General features: G+C 44.1%; 1 protein-coding gene across 1 annotated transcript in view; it reads left to right on the forward strand.

The window, feature by feature from the left end:
- Positions 1-15153, forward strand: part of LOC104947334 (aldehyde oxidase 1-like) — a gene marked incomplete at its 5' end in the record, with an annotated part of 19565 nt that extends 4412 nt beyond the window's left edge. The window contains 14 exons of the mRNA XM_010773314.1: positions 2725-2844; positions 11508-11588; positions 11737-11881; positions 12004-12096; positions 12179-12330; positions 12489-12582; positions 12666-12775; positions 12893-13077; positions 13216-13378; positions 13458-13535; positions 13628-13797; positions 13876-14002; positions 14341-14463; positions 15124-15153. Of these exons, the coding sequence (XP_010771616.1) occupies positions 2725-2844; positions 11508-11588; positions 11737-11881; positions 12004-12096; positions 12179-12330; positions 12489-12582; positions 12666-12775; positions 12893-13077; positions 13216-13378; positions 13458-13535; positions 13628-13797; positions 13876-14002; positions 14341-14463; positions 15124-15153 (1671 nt within the window). The remainder of the gene's footprint in view (positions 1-2724; positions 2845-11507; positions 11589-11736; positions 11882-12003; positions 12097-12178; positions 12331-12488; positions 12583-12665; positions 12776-12892; positions 13078-13215; positions 13379-13457; positions 13536-13627; positions 13798-13875; positions 14003-14340; positions 14464-15123) is intronic.
- Between the last annotated feature and the right edge of the window lie 4416 nt (positions 15154-19569).

Genomic DNA, 19569 nt, shown 5'->3' on the forward strand with positions numbered 1-19569 from the left:
GGGGGGTGCAGAAGAACGTCTGGAGGAGGGGGAGGACATCTGAGATAGCCACCTTTCTAAACCCTGTCCCCATGGACAAGGCAACACAAGGCCACACAAGGCCACACAGAACAGGCTGATGCTTGATCAAAGCGCTCAGATAGCACTGCTTGTTTCACTCCATTGGTCCTACTATGTCCCAGCCAAGTGGCCTTCATGGCAGCTACTAATGAGTCATTCAAATGCTCTTGACTGATATGGATGTGGCCTGGTATCTATGACAGTGGTGCACCAGAGGAGATGTTCTCCTGTTAAAATTCCAAAGTAAAAAGGCTTCAGCTTCACTAGATAGCAGCATCCTATCTTCTAGGGAAAATACCAGGTCATATGGTGCTGCTGATTAGACCATCTGTCTGGAGATACAATACATGCCAGAGCCTCTAATCACCTTTAAGGCAAGACACTACAAGTAATAGTAAGTTATCATTTGGGGAAGTTTCATGGTTGTACCTATAGTGTAGGTAATTTGTTTCGACCCAAATCTTTCATTATGTAAAAAATAAAACGTCTTTAAAGACAAAAACTCTCCACTTCAGTAGCATACACCACTTTCTAGTTTAATTTCTATATCGATACAGAAGATTTTTACTGAGAGTTTCTGTTTATTTCATTCACAGTCCGAATTATATTACATCTTGTTTCAAATGAAATGGCAAAATAATATATATATAATTTAAGACATACCCAACGTTCCTCACTCTGATACGTCGTAAAAAGAAAAATTGAACCTGGCTTTATCCAATGTTCAGATTTCTGTTATAAATGTTTACAAATGATGTCACATTTACTAAGATAATGTCTTATTTAAACATAACATTGGAAAAAACGTGAATTACAATAAAAATATGATATTTATAATAAATAATGATATCTTGTTCACCTGTAGTTTACCCCATTAAGAACATGTTCTTCTCTGAATGTATTTTTTTTTTTTAAACCATGTTAAACTAAAGGCTTTGTAATGCTTCCTCAGTGGTAGGCTTGCATCAAAGTCAGCTGATCTTAGGCCCTACTAACTCTTGATTCACATACACAGGTGTTTTTAATGTATTTATTTTACCTGATTACACTCTTTCGGGAGAGTGTTTTTTTGATATATCCTTACCCTTTCTGTGAAGGCGGAACATTTTACACCTTAATTCTTCCCAAATTGTAAAGTTTGGTGATTCCCATTTTTTTTTTTAACAGTATAGCACTAATTAACGTCACATTGAGGTCATTCGGGACAACACAAAACACCTGTGCAGGTCAGCCTTTAGGTTTGACACTTAACCACTTTTTGTTTGTTTGATTTTTGCTAAGCATTTATCTCTTTGATAAAATGCCTGCGACAAAACAAAGAGGTTTAAGTTGTCAGCTTAAAATATAATGATCAACATGCTGAGAGTTAACTGCACTTTCAATCAAGGCTTCAGGTAGGGTCACCTGTAAGAAGCAGCAAGCAACAGGTGATGGAGTGAGTGGTCACAGAAAGAACTGCCAGTTGTGTGGAGTGGAAACATTTTGAATCGTTGGCTGGAGAGTTAAACTTTGGGATCCAAATGTTAATCGGGGCTGCTACAAAGCCAAGATTTTCATGCCGTTCCACCATCTTTTTGGCCCACATTTGTACGGTCAAACAACTGGGACAGGGGCTGCTGTGGGCTGAGTCCTGCAGCTGGCAACATCTCCTTCCCTCTCTTGAGGACACAGTCCAGGGTGCTTCAGGGAAAGGCCACATCAACACACGTCTGCCTGATGACGTCCACGAGCTGCGGGGAAGCTTGTGAAGGCACCCACTGTTTAAACAAGCCTGTGCATGTGGCTGAATGGGTAAACAGGACTGGACCACCTAGCCTGTGCTGCTTTGCCTGGCAGCCTGGAGAGAGCCTGGCATGGACGGGCCGTAGTACCACATCGTCATCTTTACGGTCCTGCCTCCTGTTCTGCCTGCACGTCGGGACCCTTGAGGGCAAAGCCCCCCTTTCCTGCACTCATGCCTGTGATTTAGCAGGGGCAGCTTAGTCTCTTAAATGCAATAACAGCTGCTAAAAGCAACAAACTGAGAACCTGATATATACTCTGAAGGACTGACCCCTGCTCATGAATCAGCTCCTAGACAGGAGGTACTTGAGCATGGGTCATGAACAGAGTTCCCTGCAATGCCCTATAGATCCCCTTGCCTAATCACCAGGCTATTTTTGGGTTCCTCTCCACATATCAAAAGGCCTCTAAATGTCTCTTCGGCGTGGAGAGAATGTCTTTGGTTTGATTTAAAGCAGATGATGTCTTGTGGGTTTTTTTGGTTCTGAAACTATATTGTTGTTTCATGTTATGTTTATTTTTGAATCCAGTCATTTACAGTGTTTCGACATTCGCTCAGAGATATCCGACGACGCTCATAATGCCTTGACACAACGTCACAAACAGATGCTTTTCATAAGACACTGTAATTACAGGAGGAAGCTGTTGATGTGCTGCCATAGTTGTTGGTATGTTTGGACAAGAAATTAGCCGAGATGAGTAGACATATGCATGCTGTGTGCGTATGGACTTCTTCGCATACTGCGACTCGTGCGCCTAGGGCCAGCAGTTCCTTGGTCATGCATTCCCAGGGTGCATTGCTTTCTGACAGCTGTGGGGGCCTGTTAACACCCCGATCAGCGATGTGATTATGACTCTCTTAAGATACTGAACCACACGCAGCTTCTGTTGGACAAAGACGGGCCTGTCCACGCCGCCCGGGAGATCCTGACACAACCCCAGCTGGAACAGGCGGCACATTTATCTGGGCCGGTGTCCAGCGCACCTTCTCTGTCCTGGGAGGTTAGGGGCACAGGGAGCTATGTTCCCCTTGGCGAACAGAGGAGGGGGTGTTACAATTGATACACAAACTGTATACAATCAACACTCATAACATGCCACGGTGGGCCACCCCCTGAGCAAAGGCCACCCAACGGACTGGACTACTGGATACAGAGATTTGCGTTGTTAAATGTTTTTTCCATTTGTTGATGTTTTGACATTTCTGAATTTTGTGTGTCCCCCAGGATTTCAATGTGTATTTTCAATTTAATATCAGTGAATCCACACATGGATGATGGGAAATGGGTAAAACATCCCTGTCCTTCAAAATCGAGGGATGTCCTGCCAACACCTCAGTTCATCTGGCATAGACATTTCTGCAGCAGTGATTAATAAGCGATTGAATAGGAAACATGGAGAACTTGGCCACAGGGTGTCTCTTGTGGTTTATTCCACCTGAGACATGACTGGGGGTTTAATCTCCAGCAAATGGCGGAAAATGTTTTAGTTGAGGTTGTGCTGCAATCACTACAGGTCAAGGCTACCAACATGGCATCATTGAGGACGAGGAAGTAGAACATCCAAGACACCATTTTACTGCTGGGCCTGGGGCCTAAGTTTGACAGCACTCATGCCTCATTACAGCAGCAGCAACTGTATGTTGGACATCTTACAGATATGACATGATGTCCAATAAATATGAAGCTCAGTGTGTGTGTGCGCAGAGGGAGCAATACGTGACTAAACAGAGGCCTCTCTTTCAGCCAAAGTATTTTATGTTCTTAAAGGATTTATTCCAAAATCAACCGCCCAATATTTTAAAGGCAAAAGAGGTGGCTCTATAAAGATGGCAGCTGTTTTCTGCTTGGATTCACAGAGGTTGCAATAAAGCCTAATTGACACAATCATGGCAAACACTATGTTAATATGGCCAAAGAAACTTCTCAAACATATTGCAAACAATAATCACTTTGCCAATAACTCACAGGGACTGCCCATTGTTCTGTTGGCCCATTTTACAGAAAACCCGAAAGTCAGAACATTGTCCTTAAGTACTGTAGGCCTGTTACCTCAAATACAAGCAGCCATTATAACAAATGCCCATTGTTTTGAAAATACACACTCCCTGAAACAAAGACTCACTTTTGGCTATTACTATGCAGAATGAACGCTGCTACGGCAAGGCAAGATACGCGCTATAGTGCACTGCCTCTGAATCTGTGCCTACGTATTGTTTAGAGTTGGTCGATTAGAAGTGAGATTGGTTGAGTTGAGGGTAAGAACTTAAGGGTCAATCAGGGTCAGAGAAAGGTGGGACATGCCGTTGCAGAGTGCATTTCTTTTCTTTTTTTCTTCTCATATATGGGAAGCTTTTTGGGTTTTTCGGAATAAAAGTGTTGGAAGACTGGCATGACACTAACAAACAATGGCATAGCAACGTAACATTTCTTAACGCTACTCCTGGCGTAGCATATAAGCCATGAAGAGGTGATGAAGAGATTGCGGCACGGAAGTAGTGTGTTTAACTATCTTGTGGAGTGAAAAACTGTGTGAACATCGGTCACTTGAAAGACAGATCTTCAGTGGAGTATTCCATACATTTTTTGGGATATTTCCATCTCATTTTAAACCTGAAAAACACACCTGAACTTAATTGTGTTCCCAATGCTTATGTCTCACATGTGACCTTTAGCTTTTTGTAGATATTTCAGGGAGTGTCAGCGGCCTTGATTGCAAACAGCACTCCCATTTCTGTTTTTCCTCGGCACATAGAGGAGAAAGAGGAAGTCGCCTGAAGCAATCAGAAGGATCAGACATCTCTCTGTATCTGCTTCTCTCTCTTGTCTCTCCGTCTCGGTTCATTCAGATCATCTGTCCCGAACTGCTCCGGGCCAGCCTTGGCTGTTCCAACAACATAATTCAATTGTCTTTTTATCCACAGGCGATGAATAACCCCTGAATAGTAAATCAGCATAGTGGTGTCTCATCTCTGGACTGGAGCGCTGCTCTGATGGGTCCTCGGGGGCTTGGATGGAGAGAGACCAAGCAGGCTCCATTCCATCCCCCACTGGTGCAAATCAAAATAAAAGCCCCTCCAAAAAGGCCCAGCATGTGCTCAAGTCATTTGAGGCCCTGTCAAGAAAATACATCCCTGATTCCCATCCACATATTGACACAGACAAATCAAAAATGCCTTCCAGGCTGAAGCACACCCTCTCAATCTCGGCACTGTCACCAGAAGCTTATAGTGTGATGATGACACACAGTGAGCAGCATATTTTTGGAATGTTTGTCTACATTTCATCAATGAATCAGACAAAAAGGGTGCCAGTGAGAAGGATTGACGAACTGCAGCTTACAACAACACAAGTAAAGAGATACAACATAAGCAAATGAAGGAAACCCATGTAGTGTAGCGAAATACAAAAACACTTTGCACACAGCACATTGAAGTTGAATTTTAACGCAAATGTTTAGCTTTCTTGGCCACCTTCGGTACGTACTGTAAGCAGGTGTGCACCAATAACTCCAAACAGAGTTGATCTTCTGTATGTAAATGAGCGTGTTTTCATGTGTGTGTGTAACAAAGGGGGTGTCTCCCAGCAGCAGATGTTGGTGTTTTGTCAGAATAATTTGGTGGGAATTTTCATGAGCTGCACAAGGCCACAGCTGGGTTACAGGTGGGAGAAGGAGGGGTGGGGGTGGCGGGCGGTATAGGTTGTGGTAGTAGGGGGGTTAAGTAAGAGTGGAACCTCCGGACCCCTATGGGACAAAACCTGTTCTGGGCCAAAACCAGCCAGAGACTTAGACATACAGACATAAGGAGATGTTTTGGATGAACACAGCTATTTTCCATATTATTATGTTCCTTATCATAAACCGTTTGTCCTGTATTACTAATGAATATACAGGCCTGGACACACTCAGGGGCTCCTGGCCTTCTGTTTTTCGTGTATTTGCAGCATAGATGCACTCACAGACCAGATTGAAATGTTGCTCAGACAAATGCAGTTTTTTCTGCAAACACAAGCTCCACTCAATTCTGTTTTAAAGCATGTGAGGAAACAAGAGAGAAAGGAAAGTTTAAAAAAGAAAGCAAGACATTCGGAGTGGCAATTACCTCAGCTCTTGGCAGGGACTCTAATTAAAACCAAACTTGTTTCCTTCAGTGAACAAACATGACAGGCGCTGAGCAGAGGAGCTTTTTTTTTCACTCCTGCCAAAATATTAAGTGAGTGCAGGTGCTCAAGGAATGTCTACAAGGGAGGGGGGCAAGGCAGAGCTGACCTTTTTCTCTCTCCATTGTGTATGTGAGTCTCCATATGTGTGTTTATATATTTGCGCATGTGTTTCCTCCAAACCCTGACTGTTTTCACGCATGCTTTGGTTGCACGGCAGAGAAGTATACGCAGCAGTGGTTCTTAGCTGCTTCGCTGTGGTAGAAAACTGGAGCAAAAGCAAATGATTGTTATGTTATTGGGGAGAGACTGGGGGCTGCCCTAAGCAGGACCAGATGCAAGGGTCCTGGCGGCTCCTGGGCCTGATTGAAGGAGTCTCGGTAGCCCCAGCGGAGCCTGACAGGATTCACAGAGGCTTGGCAGACGGGACAATTTCCTCTCTGCACCCCCTTACAACACAATGAATACAGCAGCACCTGATCACATGATTCTCTGGGAAAGATATACCTCTTAGAAGACCATAAAGGGACATATGAGTAACACCTACGCGTTTTTGTGAAATTCTAGAAGAGGAAGAATCTCGTAATTTTGCTTACCTCACGCCAAATCAGCTACAGCATGGCACCCCAAGGGATCTCAATGTCTAACATGATTGAATTCAGGGCTTTCTGCTTGAAAGACGCTCTCTCTAATCACTATGTGGCCCCACTGCCCTAATAATGGTTCATAACTCATTATTAATGTCCATCCAAGGCAATAACTCTTGCTCATTAGCAGAGTCGCACATTTAAGCAGTTCCGTTCCTGGAAGTGTGCAGTCACTGTAGCGTATCTTCCAGCCGTCAGAGGTGGAGGGGATGGAGTTGGAGGAAATGCAGGCCTCTAGTGCAGGTGGGGTGTGATATTTTGGCTACTTCCTGTAGGTCAGACATGTCTGGCTAAAGGGGTGATGGGTAAAAATGTACACCTGGTCCAGATTGACACCTTGGGGCCAGGCAAACCAGGTGAACCGCCTGAGGACAGCTGCCTGAAAGGAAGAGATGTGATCTGAGATTTTGAGCTGTTTGAATAAGCAAACTCAGATTTTTGTAGGGTTTGTTAAGTGAAATGACAGCAAAGGAAAACACTGTGGTTCTACCTGCCACTAAAGACACAAAACACAATGAATAAACTGTGACAATCCCACTAACGGGACACAACCAGATGGGCCGCTCATCATCAGGATTGATACTTTATATTGTGCAAGACACAACAGTATTGATTTTACAATTTTTTCTTTCACGGAATTCAAATTGGGTGAATTTGACCTGTGAATTAGTTCTGCCGGCCAACAGAAACACCCATGATCCAGCATGACAGTTTCCTTACTATATATTAGAACGAAGTACTTTATATTTTGCAAGCACTGACAGTTGAAGTATGTATTTTTGCAACCAGAACTGTGGCAGCACTGAGCGTGTAAAAATGATGTGCTACCTGGGATTTTACTCTATTGGCTTAGATAGAAATCATACCATTCCCGCCAACTTCTCACTTCACAAAATGAAAATATCACACCTTTTTCCATCACAAAGAGAAACCTGTGAATTGAAATTGACCGCCCCTCCAGGACGTGCCCCCTCTACCCTCTCTGGCTCTGGTTAAATGCTGGCACTCCTGGTCACGTCTGCCTCTCACATTCCTCCCGAGTCCCGCCTCGCAGGACCAGGCATCTTGGCACAGCGCTGATGGGGAATTTTCCACAGGTCGACAGTGGAAGGGGCACACAGGCCCACCTTTGTCTGTGCCCGCTCTGCCTCCTTCTCGGCAGATCCTGCTCCCACAAGCACACACACACACACACACACACACACACACACACACACACACACACACACACACACACACACACACACACACACACACACACACACACACACACAATCTGCCATCAAACTGACTCTCAAATACACTCATACACAGCAAACAGTGACTTTTAGCCGTGTCCAGATGTTGGCATTTTAAGACTGTACCGTATTTTCTCATTTTGCTGTCAACCACTTGGTCTCAAGCTATATGTCGTATCCATGAAATGCAAAATAATTTCATAGATACCATTTAAAGTATAATCTCTGCATTTTTTTAATAATACAAAATGTTATTGTATCTTTGTATAACCACAAAAAAAAGTGCATCAAATGTTTTATGTTCACAGCTGCTCCCATGTGACATCATTGTTGGCTGTTCAGACAGGAATCTTATTTTCTGTTCGTATGAAGTCTGTCAATCATTAGCAGGTGCAACCAATCTGGTCTGGACATTACAGGCACACAAAGATAAACCTTATCATACCCCTCATGTAGTAGAAAACAAACATCCAGTATATTCCTTTTTCTGGCACTGAGCACTGCAGCCTGGATCTTGTCACTTTGACAACAGACAAACAAACAGCCTATGGTACCGTCGCCATGTTACACACAAAAACATAAATAGACTATTATGGACGCCTTAAAAATATTACACCGACATTTAATTAAATTAAATATTGTCCTGTTTCTGTTGGCAGAAAGGAGGAGTTCTCTCATGGAGACGACTTACCAGTGATGGAAAAATATGCCATTAAAGTGTGTGTCACACCTTATAAATGTCATAAATGTAATTTAACTGTATTTTGATTTATCGTAACTTGTGTACAGTATCACTCTGAAGCCTCTTTAAAACAATTTTAACCTACTAACTTTGCAGAAAAACATGTGTGCTAATGAAGTGTACTATGTAAAAACGTTTTCCTGTTAAGTTCTGAACCATTTAAAATGCTATTTCCAAACTTGCAGTTGCCGTTAAGCCAAACAGTTTGGGTCAAAAATGGCTGTAAATGCTTAGTACAAATTGACCCTGATGAGAGGGGCTCAGGGATTTTTCCCATGTAAAGACAGAAGTTTTTCCACCGCTCTCCGTTTGTTTCCCGCCGGGCCGATCTGAGCCCCCTGGTGGTGGGGTAATTAAAGTACCATAGTCCAGCCAAGCTGCAGTAACACTCCCAAATCCACAGAGAATGACCGGAGCCGTGGGTGCTCCTAATCCTGTTTGCGGCCATCGGGAACTACAGTCCCAGCCGGAAGACGGGGAGGTCGAGGACAGTGGACAATAGCCCAGCAGAGGGAGAGGGAACGAGGGAGGGTGGGAAGGATTGTGAGGGACAGCCAACCTGCATTCACCCTCACTCCATGTCTCCCTCTGTTTCACTGCTTTTGTTGGTGAAAAAAAAATCTACGTAACCTCCCTCCTCTCTTTACCATTGTCGTGGCATCAACCTCCATTTTTTTATTCAGTTAGTTCATTGAACAGGAAAAGGGCAGGGTAGTCAACAGTACGGCGAATGAACAAGCCATGTAAGGTTAATTCATCTGTACTGGACTTTAGTCACGCAAGTGTTTCATACATTTGATATCATAAAAATCTAATTTGTTACGTTTATGAGCCATCTTTCAGCCAGCATAGAATTACCTTTGAGATGAACTTCACAAGTACATGGATATGATTTATATAGAGCAGGGGTCAGCAACCTTTTTGATATGAAGTGCCATTTAAAAAAAGAAATGTGATCAGTGTGCCGACGTTCGTGAACTGTCAACGGGGGGGAGAGTTTGACGCTTGTGAACTGTCAACAGGAGGGCGGGGGGAGCCTCGCTGCGGGGAAGCTGTGGACCTCTTTCGTCTGTCAGCGCAATTTAGGTGATACCGTTTAAACACATTTAAATAAAGGGCGGTGCCGAACCGAGCCGTTCTGTGATTCTCCAGAACACACAGATGGCCAGTCTGCCCCTGTGTAGCATATTATTTTCGATGACAGATGAGCAGATCGCCACTGGGCATTCAACTAAAGACACAGCCATGCAGAAAATGCGGCATGTGTACACCTCCTTATGGGTACTGCAATTTGTGAAGTTCCGGTGCGCTCCGGCAGCACTACACCCCTGATCGCTTCACCACGGAGGAAAGCAGCAGAAAGTCGACTGGAGTCAAAGAGAGCGGGGCCTAGAAGTTATCCTCCTGCGCTGCGTTGTGTGGATGGCTTCCTTCTGCAGGTAACGGGAAGACGTGCTCTGGTCTCGTTCAGGATCCGAAATTCTTTTTTTATATTTTGCACACTTATTCCTAGTGTGCCACTAGTTACGGTACTGCATGCCAATGGTGGCAGGCGTGCTTAGGGTTGGAAAATAACAGCTGACCATTTACCAAACACGTTAAAAGCTGAATTTATGTAGCCTCACATGACCTGCCATTTATCTTAACAAGCTGAACTCTCTCTCCAGCCTCCCTGCTCATATGGACAATAATCCCCTACACTGGATGGGACTTTTGGAAACAGTTCTAAATTGGTTTGAATCCTACTTAAAAGGACTATAGGTAAATACACATCTGAGTTGACAAATATGACATGTGGGGTACCTCAAGGCTGCATCTTGCATCTGCATCTTCATCATCTACATGCTACCACTGGCTCAGATAATGAAAAACAACAAAATAAGCTACCATAGCTATGCGGATGACAGAAATGTACGTAACAATTTCACCAGGAGACTAATTTCCAATTCAAACACTGAGTAAGGGCATTGAACAAATCAATGACTGGACGTGTCAGAACTTTCTCCAATTAAACAAAGATAAAACTGAGGTAATGGTTTTTGGAGCCAAGGCAGGACGTTTAAAAGTTAGCGCTGAGCTTCAGTCTGCAATGTTCAAAACAACAGATAAAGCCAGAAATCTAGGTGTAGTCATGGACTCTCACCTGAGTTTCAACAGTCACAGTCACATATCTAGGATTAAAAGACTGATGTCACAGCAGGATTTGGAAAAACTTGTCCATGCTTTTATCTTCAGTAGACTGGACTACTGTAATGGTGTCTTCACAGGTCTAACTAAAAAATATGTTAGAAAGCTGCAGCTGATTCAGAATGCCGCTGCTCGAGTCCTCACTAACACTAAGAAAGTAGATCACATCACTCCTGTTCTGAAGTCTTTACACTGGCTTCCTGTGTGTCAAATAATATATTTCAAAATACTGCTGCTGGTTTATAAAGCTTTGAATGGTTTAGGCCCAAAATACATTCCTGACCTCCTGCTAAATTATGAACCATCCAGACTGGTCATCTTTCTGTCCCCAGAGTCAGAACTAAACATGGAGAAGCAGCGTTCAGTTATTATGCTCCAAATATCTGGAACAAACTCCCAGAAACCTGCAGGTCCGCTGCAACTCTTACTACTTTTAAATCCAGGCTGAAGACTTTTCTTTTTGCCGCTGCTTTTAATTGAACTATTCACATCTTAAACTGCACTGTAACTTTTAACCATGTATTTTTTCTTTTAATGTTTATTTTATTATCTTTGCTTTTTGATGACTGATTTTACATGCCATTTTCTTAATGTCTTTACTTTTTTGTAAAGCACTTGGAATTGCCTTGTGTTGAAAGGTGCTATATAAACTTGCCTTGCCTTGTTTTCCTCCTCTCTCAATGTTCTGCAGGAAAAGCCACAGTTGTTCAACAAGGAGGAGTTTCTTCCTCTGGACCCGACCCAGGAGCTGATCTTCCCTCCTGAACTGATCGTAAGACACGAGATATTTTTTCAAGCAACAAGAAGTTCAAATGTAACACACTGCTCAGAGTGTTTACTCACAAAGGGTCATTCCAGGTCGTGTTTATCCAATACTGTTCCCATGAAGCTGCAGTATTAAAATGCAAGTTTCTCCACAGCTGATGTCAGAGAGCGCGAGCCCACAGAGCCTCACCTTCCAGGGGGAGAGGATGCGTTGGGTGTCCCCCTCCTCCCTGCAGGAGCTGCTGCAGCTGAAGACCAGAAACCCTGCAGCTCCTCTGGTGATGGGGAACACAAACATAGGTCAGATTGATTTTAGGTTTATTCAGACTTTCTGCAGCTGTTCCTTTGACAGTTTATCACAAGTACAAAACAGTCATAGTCATTAGTGTCCAAGTTGACCTACACTCTGATTCCTGTTAAAGGTCCAGATATAAAGTTTAAAGGCACCGTGCACCCGCTGATAATCTCTCCGACGAGAGTGATGGAGCTGTTTGAGGTCACTCAGACTCCACAAGGTAAAAACACATTTATAATATCAATTTTTACGTAATCATCGTACAGATAATAATTATTTTTGAACTCCTCTTTACTTTTCAGGTGTTTGGGTAGGGGCGGGCTGCAGTCTCTCTGAGCTTCAGTCTCTTCTTGAGAAGCTGCTGCTTCAGAGTCCGCTGGAGAAAACTGAGCTGTTCAGAGCTCTGATCCAACAGCTGGGGAACCTGGGAAGCCAGCAGATCCGTAACGTTGCTGTAAAAACACTTTACTCATTTATTAGTATCAGAGAAATATTAGTCCCTTCGATTTAGAGGATGTATCTACAAAGCAAGTACAATGAAAGAAAGCATGAATAAGAATTATAGAAATGGAAATGACTGAAGTGTTTTTATTTTTGCTTTTACACGTTTAGTCTCTTGGAGGCAACATCATGAGCGCGTTCCCAAACTCAGACCTGAACCCTGTTTTAGCTGCTGGGAGCTGCAGAGTGAGCGTCATTTCTAACGGTGAGTAGATTTCTGGGAGAAGATCCGTTCAAACTTTCTAAAAATGAAAATTAATGTCAGACACTTTTGTTCCTTTTTACCAGGAGGAAGACGAGAGGTTCCTCTGGATCAAAACTTCTTCGTGAGCTTCGGGAAAACCATCCTGAAGCCAGAAGAGATTCTGCTTTCTGTCTTTATTCCCTTCTCCAGGAAGGTACACATATCGTTTCTAAGAGTCCTCCCATTTGCAGTGTATTAAGATAGATTAAGTAGTTTGTTTGTAACAGCTGATAAGAAGGTTAAATCTGATCTCCTCTGTGTGTTCCTGCAGGGGGAGTTTGTCCGAGCTTTCCGACAGGCTCCGAGGAAGGAGAGCAGCTTCTCCACGGTGACCACCGGGATGAGGGTGTTCTTCTCCGAGGGGTCCCGGGTGGTGCAGGATGTCAGTATTTACTACGGTGGGATGGGACCCACCACTGTTAGCGCCTCCAAAACCTGCCAGGCTATCACCTCAAGGTGTTTGATTATTAGAAGTAGATAAGCAGGATTTTCTTTCCTCTATTTCCCACTTTCTTTTTGTCATTATTCCACCATCCTTGATTTCTTTATTCAATAAAACGACCAGGCATGACTATAGAGCGTGTTTCCCTTCAGGCGTTGGGACGAGGAGACCCTGAGCCGGGCGTATGACATCCTCCTGGAGGAGTTGGTGCTCCCTCCTTCGGCTCCTGGAGGAAAAGTGGAGTTTCGTCGCTCTCTGACTCTCAGCTTCCTCTTCAAGTTCAACCTGGAGGTCCTGCAGAGACTCAGAGACATGGTAGGACAAGGACTGATACAAAGAAACATGCTTTAATTCCCTCTAGAAACCAGTAAGATACGAGAGTTTCTGTGTGCAGAATGTGATTACAGATGAGGTTCCTGAGAAAATGCAGCCTCTCCCCAAAGAGATCCAACCCAGCCTGCAGGAGTTCCAGGTGAGAAAATAAATGTTAATCTAAAGCATTTTACATTTTGATAAACCACTTTTAATATGCAAACCTGACTTCTTCTTCTGCTTGTTCTTCAGCATGTGTCAAAGAGCCAGAGCGAGCAGGACCCTGTGGGGCGTCCCATGATGCATCGCTCCGCCCTCAGCCAGGCCACAGGAGAGGCGGTTTACTGCGACGACATCCCGACGACAGACGGGGAGCTGTTCCTCGCTCTGGTCACCAGCTCTCGAGCCAAGGCTAGAATCACGTAAGGAAAAAGTAAGGATCTCTGACTACAATTTAGATTTCCTTCATCGTTTTTAAACTTTTACTTTTAATCCGACAGAGGGCTGGATGTGAGCGAGGCTCTGCAGCTTCCTGGTGTTGTGGATGTCATCACAGTCAAAGACATTCCTGGGAAGAAAGTCCGTGAAATGTGCGGGTATGAAGAGGAGCTGCTTGCTGAGAGCGAGGTAAAGTGTGAGCGTGTGCACACCTCTTTCTAATGGTGTGTGTACACATTGAAAACAGTGATAGTTAGAAAACTGACTGATGACATATTATTTACACTCAAGTCTTACACCCTCTTTACTGATAACACTGTGTAGATCCTTCAAAAAGCAAACAGAATTCCAACTTATTTATGGGAAAACACTTTAATTTCAAGGTTCATTTTGTGATTCTCATGTGGCCAGGGAAAAGAAAGTTTGGGGCTCTCTGCTGGAACTGCTACCTCCGCGACCCGACCACGGATAAGCGGGAGAAGATGGATGGATGGATGGATGGTGATTAATGTCCTTTTTCTGTGCAGGTGTCGTGCGTGGGACAGATGTTGTGTGCGGTGCTCGCTGATACGAGAGCTCACGCCAGAAGAGGAGCAGCGGCGGTGAAGGTCGGGTACGAAGACCTGCCGGAGCCCATCTTCACCACAGAGGTGAGTGGAGTCCTGATTTACTGACATATAACAAATCCAACCTGAGATGCGCTTTTTGTGTGGATTTACCACGACAGTTTGTATACAATTATGGAGTTTCTTGCAATAATGTAAACACAAAAAAGCATAGTTAAAGGTCCCATGTCATGCTTTTCCGGTTATTACCCGTCCCCTTGTGTGTTATGAAGGTTTTTCTGCATGTAAACGGTCTGCAAAGTCACAAACCCTCAAAGTACACCCTGTAGCGAGTAAAACTCTAACACAGAAAATACCTGTCTATGCTGCCCCAGAACGCCTCGTTGGACATTTCTCTTTTTCCATTGTTTGCTTCCTGGGTAAGACTAAAGACTTTTCTTTTTGCCGCTGCTTTTAATTGAACTATTCACATCTTAAACTGCACTGTAACTTTTATCCATGTATTTTTTTCTTTTAATGTTTCTTTTATTATCTTTTCTTTTTAATGACTGATTTTAAATGCCATTTTCTTAATGTCTTTCATTTTTTGTAAAGCACTTTCAATTGGCTTGTATTGAAAGGTGCTATATAAATAAACTTGCCTTGCCTTGCCTTGCCTTACCCTGGGAACACCGGGCAAAAGAGAAAAAGGCACAGTGGTAATCCAGCCTGCAGGTGTGCCCCCCTTATCTCCCCTCTCTTTAGGGGGTTCAGACCGGTCCCGCCCTCTCCTGAACGCCCTAGCACCAACCCCAAAAATCCAATTAGACTCTTTCATTAACAAACCCAGCAGGGGGGGTACAAACAGTGCCCTGTGAACAGCCACATGCTCAAACGGACACAGCACTCTGCACCTGTGCGCTTTCCCACACTGGGAGGTGTAGACACGACCGAGGGCGCGACAAACGCTTTCGGGATACATGTTGACTCATTTCCGACAAGGCCGCTGAAAACTTCACGAAATGTCCAGCTCTGCACAGGCTGGGCTCTGTGCTCGGTTTTCCATGATGCCATGTCCCCAACGGACAGACACAACACTACGTCTCACTGTGACACCCTATTACAGCTTGTGCATTACCTCACTGCTCAGGAAGCCGCTGCTCAGACTCTCACCACCCCCTGACCGTCTGGACCAAGAGTACCCAGCAGAAGGTTAGTGAGATCTGTCAGTAGACAGAGACATTTTCTTACAAATGCAGTATATAATTGATAAAAAAATATATAGACTACTTTTTTAAACCATTTTATTCCTACTCAAGCATAATTATCCTGTATACACTTTGTTATGATGTGGCTAGTGGACAGTTACCCCTTAACGGGACAGTTCACCCCCAAATCAAAAGTATATATTTTTCCTCTTACCTGTAGATAGTTTTGGTGTGAGTTGCCATGAGTTGGAGATTTTGTCAAGATATTGGCCTTCTCTCGAATAAAATGGAACTCAATGGCACTTGGCCTGTGCTGTTCAGGTATATTTTTGTTGCTCAAAGCAAAAAGAAAACTATCGAAATCCTCAATTGCCATGTCTTAGAAATAGAAGTGTGCATCTCCTTAAGGAAAATGGACGATGAAGGCTTGTGACAGCGTGAGTATTTTCGATTTAGTACGAACTTGCTTGTTAAAAAGCTGAAGGGAATTTGTCCGTTAAACATATTAACTGAAAAATAGATTGTTTTCTGTGGCTCTGCGTGTCAAAAAGCCCACCTGTAGCTGTACAATTTGAAAGAAGTGCCCGCTAACTAGGCGCTATCTGATACCTACCCTTGCTAGCAAGTCTGAACAAGGCTAACGGGACATTAGCTTAGCTTAGATTAAGAGCATTTTTTTGACAAAGATTGCTGCTTAATGTTCTATTTTTTTCCTGTTGCTTTTTTTATTTCATTCAATGTTTTTATTTCTAAAACGCTTGACAACCATGTTTTGTTTTTTCAGTGTACTAGAGAGCAATTGCAGGAAAAGGCAGAGGCGAGGAAAATCATGCCATTAAGTTCAACCAAAGCGTTTGCAACCTTCACTTTTAATTCCAGCCTCTACTCTCTGGTTCCTCTGGTCGGCACAAAAAATCACAAGCATAATTTATTCCAACACCACAAGGGGAAATTCTGTGTAATTATGAATTACTGTAACTGTCCTAATCACTTTCACCATGATGAACTGTATCTCTCAATTGGATTGTTTTTGATGTTTTATTTCTCCTTATGCTGAAAGGCAATCATTTCTCTTTTCTAGGGCAAATAAACCTGAACATTGAGGCCTGAATTCTCCTGATGTGGAGTACGCTTGGCCAGCATTTCCGCTGCTTGTCTGGTCCAAGTAATACTGCAGACTACATCCAACTTTGGCTAAGGAGAGTGAGCAGGGTGGTGGAGGAACGTGGGGGTGGGAAGCTGCAGTTGGGTTGGCAGTCGGCTACAGGCAGGTATCCACAACTTGTGCTGGCCAGAGAAAACACTTCCTGGCAGCCCATCTCCGCACATACACCCTCCCCAGACACTCGCTCTCCCCTTGTGTGACACGTTTAGCTGACACTCCAAACAGAAATGGAAAACATGTGTCAAAGGGGAGAGAAGTGTACATAAGGCTCTGTTGTTCCCACATAATAATTCTCGTCTTTTCTTTAGACTCAGCCCTGAAATCCAGACTGACGCATCCCTGCAAAAACATTGCGGAATATTTCTCTGACGTTCCCTGATTAATTGTGACATAAAAGGTCAAGCTCGTGGAGTAACCTCTCTTCCCACGTATGGCTAAGAATACAGAACTGCTTTGTCTCAGGGGTTCTTTAAGGACACCCCAATTTTACTAATTAATTATTAAAATAATAATGCTTTACAAAAACAGTTGATACTTAAAATAACTGGATATTGAAATAAAAACAATTATTTTGAAGGTATTTAATTTCTTTCGGCACCTGTTATAACCACTTCTAACCAAAATAAGCCATTTAAGGGAATGATTAAGCCTTTTCCTCATGAAGAAGCATCAGCCTCTTATCCCTCTATCTCTCTGCGTCAGAGCACAGCGTTACGTTATTCCTCCGTCTGAGGAGCTCTCTTTCTCTCTCTGCTGCGAAACCCCTGCATTCCAGGAGAAATCGCAGAATCAACAGGCATGAAATTCATTTCTCACATGGCCGCATCTGCGCCTCCTAATCATAACCTGGACTGACAATTCAATCCTGCACTCCATCGCCTGCTCCCTCCTCCCATCCCGGCTTCCCCACTCACCGTCTGTCTCAACCAAAACTCCCTCGTCTCCCGCAGCCTCCTTCGGCCTCCCTAATTGCATTGCTCCAGCCCCCCTCCCCCCATCCCTGCCTCATTAGGCCCAACAAAAAACAATTAACAACGCCAACTATAATTACAGTAATGGCCATAAGGGAGCTAGTGACCTGGTTCCTCGCCACAGCTCCATCTAGCTAACCTCCCAGCAGCACACCCACCTTCTTGCCTGTGTGCTGGGAGCATGGTGTGGGGAGGCTGGGGGACCGGACATGGTGTCAGGGTGTCTGAACTGACTGACTAATGGCTGGTCGGAGCGAGTGATTAGGCTGAGGGGGGGGGAGTTGGATTTGGTCCCCAGGCGAGACGTGTTTTCTGGGCTGTTACATCAGGGCGATCGAGGGGGGGGGGGGGGGATTGGACAAACAGTCCAATTCATCATCTGTGTGCCTAGAACGATATGAAAGTGATGGATGTGTAAAGTCAGGTAAATGAGTGAATTAGAGTAGTGGCCGATTACAGCAATTTACCCTGAGCACTGCCAGGAATATACATTCCAGGCCGCAGCACACTGCTGGCTGATCCCAGATGCCTGGGCCTGCATATGAGGGGAATGGGAGTGGAACAGGTTCTGGTCAATGGGAGTCCTTCACGGAGTATGAGTTCACAACAAACCATAAACCCTTGGATTGACGTGCCAGAATAGAGCTGTGGTGATTAAGAAAAGATGATCCATGAAAGGAAACGGCAAGTGCACCTGTAAAGAGAAGAGGTGTTGACTGAATAATGCCTAATTTTTTTAGAACTAAAGTGAACAAATTATACAGTAAGGATGAATAGTATATGTTCACAGGGGCGTTCTTGGATTCAAAACGCCCCTGTTCAAGCCCATCATGTTTTCCAACAAGACCAACATAGCAGCCTATTTGGAAAAAAAATGTCCTTACATTTTAGATAAACAATGGCTAGTTCAAACAAACCTGCAAGTCGCGCTAGACACAAACGATTTTAATGAAGTAGCCAAAATGTAACTTTATGAAAATAATTCACTCAACGGAAAACACCCCATCTCTGAAAACACATCTGCAATTGCGAACAATGACAATAAATGTCAAGCAGGTGGACGCATACCACCAGTTCGAATCATTACACTGAACTGAACAAAATGATGGCAACCAGCAAAACCATTGGTCATTTACATCTTTGCATATCGACTTTTTTCCTCAATGGAGGTTTGTGATGGTGTATGATGGTCATGCTAAGACAAAGTCTGCTGTGCCATTCTTCACGCTACCGACTCTGATTAAAGGCTGCATGAGTCGATTATGTCTGTACAGCGAGTGTAGCGTGCGTCAGTATCGGCCAGGGTGAGGGTGCTCTGGCAGTCTGGCAGCGCAGTGCTCCGGGCCCCTCGCTCCCTGGATTAATGCCGATTGTTTGGGAATGACTTGGAGTTCTGGACCACACAAGGAGAGCTGGGGGAACGCTGGCCTGCATGGGGCTGCAGGAGAGGGAAGCAGAGGGGAGTCCACACAGAGTTTCTAGGAAGGTCCCTACTACCTCTCGCCGTTTCCTTCCTTCTTCTTCCTCCACCGCACACACAAATACTCTTTCCTTCTTTGTAAATCTCAATCTTTCTACTTCCTTTTTCATTCACCCTTTGAAAACCAATGAGCTGCACTCGTGCCTCTGCTTTCCTGGGGTCAAGATGAAACGCCATTTCCCCTGACTACAGCCCCTACCTGCACTGCTGAGTGTGTGAATTTGTGCATGTGGATGTATGTTTGTGGTGTTCTGTGGGAGGTCTAAAGCACAGTGTGAGAGGACGCTTATGGGAGGGATACGAAGAGGACAACAATTCATAAAAAAAAAAAACTCTGGCTTCAATTAGCTGAACTTCGCTGGTTTTTGGTGTGAGTCATTAGAGATG

The sequence above is a fragment of the Notothenia coriiceps genome, unplaced genomic scaffold (assembly GCF_000735185.1).
Source record: "Notothenia coriiceps isolate Sejong01 unplaced genomic scaffold, NC01 NC01_scaffold00012407, whole genome shotgun sequence".
NCBI lineage: Eukaryota > Metazoa > Chordata > Actinopteri > Perciformes > Nototheniidae > Notothenia > Notothenia coriiceps.